General features: G+C 34.3%; 1 protein-coding gene across 1 annotated transcript in view; it reads left to right on the top strand.

The window, feature by feature from the left end:
- Positions 1–6,545, top strand: part of DGKB (diacylglycerol kinase, beta 90kDa) — a 554,412-nt gene that overhangs the window by 175,918 nt on the left and 371,949 nt on the right. The window contains exon 16 of the mRNA XM_004676734.1: positions 5,153–5,226. Within this exon, the coding sequence (XP_004676791.1) occupies positions 5,153–5,226 (74 nt within the window). The remainder of the gene's footprint in view (positions 1–5,152; positions 5,227–6,545) is intronic.

Below are 6,545 nucleotides of genomic sequence, written 5' to 3'. Positions count from 1 at the left end.
TGGCTAGTGGCCTGCCTATTTTGTTTATTTTTCGAAGAACCAGCTTTTGGTTTCATTGATTTTTGGACCGATTTTCTAACAACCATTTCATTTATTTCTGATTTGTGTTATTATTTCCTGTCTTCTGCTGGCCTTTGGGTTATTTTGTTGTTCTTTTTCCAGTTCTTTAAGGTGGGACATTAGGTTGTTTCTTTGAGTTATTTTTTTGTTTCTTTATGTGAGCCTATATTGCTATGTATTTTCCTCTTATAACTGCTTTTAATGTGTCCGATAAGTTTTGGAGATTTGTGTCGTCATTGTTGTTCTTCTCCAGTATTTTATAATTTCTTCTTTGATCTCTTCATTGACCCAATGTTCCTCCAGTAGTGTGGGTTTCAGTCTCCACGTGGCAGGTGGGTTTCTTGTCTTCCTCAGATGGTTTATTTCTGGTTTGATTCCTTCATGGTCAGAGAAAATAGTTGGTATGATTTTGATCTCAGTGTATCTATTGTTATTTATCTTGTGACCCAGTATGTGGTCAATCCTAGAGAATGATCCATGTGGATTTGAGAAAAATGTGTACTCAGATTTTTGGGGGCGCAGTATTCTATAAATGTCTGTTAGACCCATGTTGTCCAGGTCCTTGTTCAGCGCTTCAGTGTCTTTGCTTATTTTTTGTCTTATTGATCTGTCCATTGTGGAGAGTGTCATGTTGAAGTCTTCTACTATGTATGTATTTTCTCTGATAAACGTTTTCATAGATGACAGGAGTTTCCTGATATATTTTGGTGCTCCTTCATTTGGTGCAGATATGTTGATGATTGTAATGTCTTCTTGTATTGCCCCCTTAATCTTAATGTAGTGGCCTTCTGTGTCTCTTTTAACCTTTTTAAATTTGAAGTCTGTTTTATCTGATATAAATATAGCTGTTCCTGCCTTCTTTTTTGGTTCATTTGCTTGTAGAATTGTAGACTCCTTTTATTTTCAATCTGTTTTTATCTTTTGCAGTTAGATGTGTTTCCTGTAGACAGCAGAACATTGGGATCTGTTTTTTAACCCATCCTGCAACTCTGTGTCTTTTTATTGATGAGTTTAAGCCATTTGCATTTAGAGGTAATATTGATATACTGGCACCTACATTTGCCATTTTGGCTCTTTTGTCTTTTCATTCCTTGTTTTGAACTGTTCTTGTTCATTCTTCTGTTGGATTTGTTTTGAGAGCTTCTTGTAGTATTTTTTGGAGTGAGGGTTCAGTCATGACAAAATTGTGGAGTTGTCTGAAAATGGCCTTATTCTTTCTTCATAGAAGAATGATAGAGGATAGAGTATTCTTCTCAGGATAGAGTATTCTTGGTTGGCATTTAGTGCTTTGGAGTTTGTTGAGTATGTCGCTCCACTCTCTTGCCCGTAGTGTTTCTTCGGAGAAGTCTCATGTCTGCCTGATCGGTTTCCCTTTATAGGTTATTTGTTTCTTCCCTCTTGTCATTCTCATTATCTTTTCCATGTCTTGTATTCTTGGTAGTTGTACTATGATGTGTCTTGCTGTATTTCTCCTATCATCATGGTAGTTTGGTGTTCGTCTTGCTTCTTAGATATCTACTTTCATCTTCTTCATATTAGGGCAGTTCTCTTCCATTATCTCTGTGAATATTTTCTCGATCCCTTGGCCTTTCTCTTCACCTTATGGGATACCTAAAACTGTGATATTTCCTTTCCTAATAGTGTCAGATAGCTCTTGAAGTGTTTCTCCATTCCTTTTCCTTTTTATTTCTCTTTCTTTTTCTGTTTTAATTCTCTTTATTTCTGCATCTTCGAGGGAGCTGATTCATTCTTCCATTTTAACTATTCTGTTTCATTACTTTTCCCAGCATTCTTTATCTCCCCTAGTGGCCTTTTCATCGCCTGCATTTTTTCTATTTATTTTTTTAATGTCTCATTTTCTTTCTTCAGTCATTGATTGCTTGTCTCTTATTGTTATTTTCTTTTTTCATTTCTCTCATTCATTTCCTTGTTTGCATTCTTCAAATCGTTGATGGCTTGCCTCATATCATTTTTTTCCTTTCCATCTTCTTTTTTGTTTGTTTATCATATCATGATGATTCTGAATTCTTTATCTGATAGGCTGAGCAGTTCTTCTGTTTCTTTGATAGTTTCTGGTGACTGATCTTTTTGTGGTGAATTTTCCCTCTGTGGACTTGCTTGAATATTTGTTTGTCTTGTTTTCCCTGTCATGTATTTTCTAATACTTTCTATTTGTTTAGACACAGTGTTGCTATTATTGACCAGCATTCTTTCTGGGTGTTCTTTCTGGGATGGCAGAAGGACATCCAGACACTTCAGTTGTGGATGGTATTCTGAGCCTTGTTTTGTTTCAATATCTCCTGTTTTCCCAGCCCCCACTGTGTGGAATTATATCTGTCATCTCTGCCAGTGACAATCAGGGGTCTTTTGTGGTGTTCAGCTTTTTCTGGTAACATGTTGAGTCCTGGTCTCTGGAAGGTACCTGTTGATCTTTGTAACTTTCTTATGTCCCGGGTTCCCTCTATGCTTGGATGCAGTCGTGGGGGGTGGGGCATATTAGAAGTGTTGCAGCTGGGCCTGTGGTTGAACCAGTCACTGGTTTTGTTTATTTGCTGAGCACTGTGAGCCTTGCAAGGCAGTGCCTTACTGGCTCACACGTCTTCTGGCCACTGCTGTCCAGTAACACCTTGAGTCCTAATTCTGTATGCTCCCCAGTTATGTAGGCTGCCAGTCCTCCCTCAAGGCCTCCAGGGTTCTTTGTGCCCACTCAGAGCAGCCTTTCCCTGAACAGTCTTTCTTATTTATTGCTTGGGGGAGTGTTAATGGGCCTATTTTTGATTCAGTCTAACTGGTCTTTTTTTCCCCCCTTTTATTTAGGGGTTTTGTGAACTTGCCGACCCAGCCTTAGTGACTAATGGCGGGAACAAATCTGGGTGGGTGAGAGGGTTGCAAGCTTTGCAGCTGGCCCAGTCACCAGATTTTCCTCCCTACCTCCCGGGCTCTATGTTCCCACTTGCACAGTCTTTTCCTACAGCTTGGATTCCACTCACCAAGCTGAATGTGCAGGAAGCCTCAGTCTGCGGCAGTAGAGCCTGGGTGCTCTTCCAACTGGAGGTGCAGGATTCCACTTATCCTGTCTGAGGCACTTCCTAGCAGGGCACCCGGACACTCCTGGGAGTGAGTTCCCCTATCGGAACCCCCCAATTGCTGATTCTTTCTCAGTTATCTTCCTTCTAGTGAGTCCAGGTTGTTCTCATTTGAGTTGAAACTTGTAGTATGTAAGTTTGTAGTCCGTTTTTAGTCCTATACTCCTGTGTGAGCCTGGATGCAGTGATCTTGGCATCTTTACTCTGCTGCCATCTTGCCCATCCTATATATATATATATATATATATATATATATATCAAAAATAAATATTTGTGAAAGGCATTCCTTATTAAAATGAGTTGCAAATGTTGTTTCCAGTATGAAATTAATGTAGTCTTATATAATGTTAAATTGAATGCTGTATTGTAGAAAAATCATCTTATTAAGTACTTGGCTTCAAAATGAATGTTTACTCAAAACTTCTATTATTCTTGTGATACGTACATTTAAGGAATAATGATTTGAATTAGGTGAAAAATCAACTAAAATGTACATCTGTTAGCATTACATTTTTGCATGTTACAGCTTTAGGAAATTTACCTCCTTTTGTAATAGAATATTAAGACAAATCAGGAACAAAGAACCTATATCCTGTTTTGAAGAGAAAACAAATATAGACATGATACACAGGTTTCTGCTGCTATTTAAATGTAGAATGTTCCTCATTAGTATGACTTGGTAGGTTATTTTTTGGAACTGAAACTGGGGATGTTATTACCAAAATTTATATGAAAAAAAAATTCCCAGTCCCAAGTAAATTGTAACCCATAGCATTACAAAATGGTATTATAGGCAAAGTTCTATTTCAGCTTAATAATTTGAGGAGAATATGTATGTAAGAATGTTTTTAATTCATACTGTTTAAAACTAAGAGAAGGCTTGGTGATGGGAAACCTGCGGGGATTACAATTGAGATGGAAAAAAAATGTACAAAATGATGTAAAAATAAACTGTTATTAAAAAAAAAGAAGAGAAGGACATGATATAGTAAATGTTTTTAAGTATCTAATTAAATATTTTAGAATATTTTCTAGGTGAGATATAATAGTAGTCAGGGAAATCTTGAGTTCTCTTTCAAAAATAAGTTTAATTTAAAATTTCTCAACTTTATATTTTGAGAGGTATATTACTTGCTTACTAACAGTTTGATCAATTAATTACATAGGTGAAGTTTAATGAGAATACTTGTAGGAATCTACTTTGTAGCCCTGAAATCTGTAAAATATAGGAGTTGTTGTCAACTACCCCATCAAAATCAGCTTTCTCCTTCACCTACTTCCTTTCTCTCCATAGCACTTATCACTATTATTAATAAACATGTCAAATTTATTTGTTGTGTTTCTTCACTAGAACATAAAATCTATTAGGTCAGGAACTGGAATTCTTGTTTATAAGAAGTTGTGAAGGTGGATTATACATAAGCCACAGAACTTTAAAGTATGGGTTCACTACACAAATAGAATTCTCTATAATTTGATTCTATACTTCTAATCTTTATGCCTCACTCAATTCTGCTTTATTCTGTTTTACTCATACCCCACTAACTATGCCCTTTATTTTCATCATAAGTAGCTGTTCAGATATTATTTCCTCTTCACAATAGCCCTTCTCCTCCATCCTATATCTAACTAGGCCCAAATTCTTTGTGGAATGACTGTTTGCATATACTGCATACATAATTATATTACATACATACATACATACATACATGCATAGTATACAATTTCCATTTTGGATGGGCTAGTACACATTGATATTAGGTTGATCCAATAGTCGATATATTTCATAATTTTGACCTATTAAGAGAAGATATTTTTAATTTATGCTGATATTTTAAAAGTAAGCCATAATATGTGTATCTACCTATCTACCTACCTACCATCCAGATTATAGGAAAAGCCATATTCTTGAAATCACTAATTGTCATTTCATGACTTGGAAATAACTAGGGCCCTCTTCATCTATAATGAGAATAATTTGTCCATATATCTAAATTTTCTTCTAGATTACTCCTGTTCCTGGTACTCACCCTCTTTTAGTTTTTGTGAACCCCAAAAGTGGTGGGAAACAAGGAGAACGGTATGTTTGTTTCTATGTTATATAAATATATTTAATTGCAATTATGGTATAAAACATTTAAGACAATATTTTTGTTAGAATTATATGCACATAAAATTGATATGGTCATTTATCTAGATAAAAATTGATTATAATAATGATCTTTTGTAAATACTTTTATTATCATGACTCAGGTACTTGAATTTTCTGTATTCTCCAAGTCTTTAACAAACATTTTGCATACAACATAGCTTCATAAATAATGTTGAATGAAAACTGGTTCTTTAAATGGTCAACTTCAGGTAAATTATGACCCGGTAATTAGAAATAGAATTCGGTTTCTAGACAAAATATATAATGATTTCGCATGTGCATTTTGGAGAACATGATGCTGTATTTCCTTGACTAGCACAGTGTATTTAATCTCAAAAATAATAAACACATCTTCAGGTATCTCAGTATGCTGGAGTATAACTCACAGTTTTATTTTATACTCAATTAATGATTTAAAATATTTAATAAAAATCTGAAATATAAATTTAATGTTCTTTTGAAAATAGTCATATGCAAAAGTACAGACATGCTATTAATAATTCCTAGAATTCTTTAATAATCCCAACCAAAAAAAGAGCAAATAGATAAAAATATTCATGTAAAGATTATGATAATAAACAGAAATTTTCCCTGAGGTCCAAATATTTTCACGAATAATGGAATTTTGTCATGCAATTTCTTTTCCGTTTAACATTCTTTATTTCAATGAAATGAGTAGACTTTTATTTCTAATAAACAAAATATTAGATCTGCTTAAGTTTTTTTATCTATTTTTTCCTTATTAAGCTTAATATAAATTATTTCCTATAACTATCAGTTTAATAACTTTAAATATCTATAATCCTTTATCAAAGAGAATAGATACTTCACTTTTAGAGCTATAAAATCATAATTAAATAATAATGCTAAAATTTTGTTTCCTTTACTACTCACAGTCTGTCAGGTGTCTATTATGGTATGGATATCTTGAAATATTGATTTCTAATTCACAAATAATTAGATAAGGTTTAAATGGCCAGAATTAAAGAAAATTTTAAAAAGTTTTTTAAAGAATAAGCATTTTTCTCAAATAAGATGCTTTAATCAAGTAGAATTACTTTTAATTGAATATCTACTCCTCTCCTAGTACATAAAAATAACTTTCATTAAATTAAAAATATATATAGAGGCCCTCCCTGGTGGTGCAGTGGGCTAAAGCACTGTACTAAGAATCAAAAGCTACTTCCGCATGAGTTCGATCCCCGCCTGCCCTGGAGGAGATCCACATGGCGTGGCAGACCTCTCCT

Source organism: Condylura cristata, unplaced genomic scaffold (genome assembly GCF_000260355.1).
Source record: "Condylura cristata isolate star-nosed mole 26May11 unplaced genomic scaffold, ConCri1.0 scaffold00005, whole genome shotgun sequence".
NCBI lineage: Eukaryota > Metazoa > Chordata > Mammalia > Eulipotyphla > Talpidae > Condylura > Condylura cristata.
This window is presented reverse-complemented; position numbering and strand designations above follow the sequence as displayed.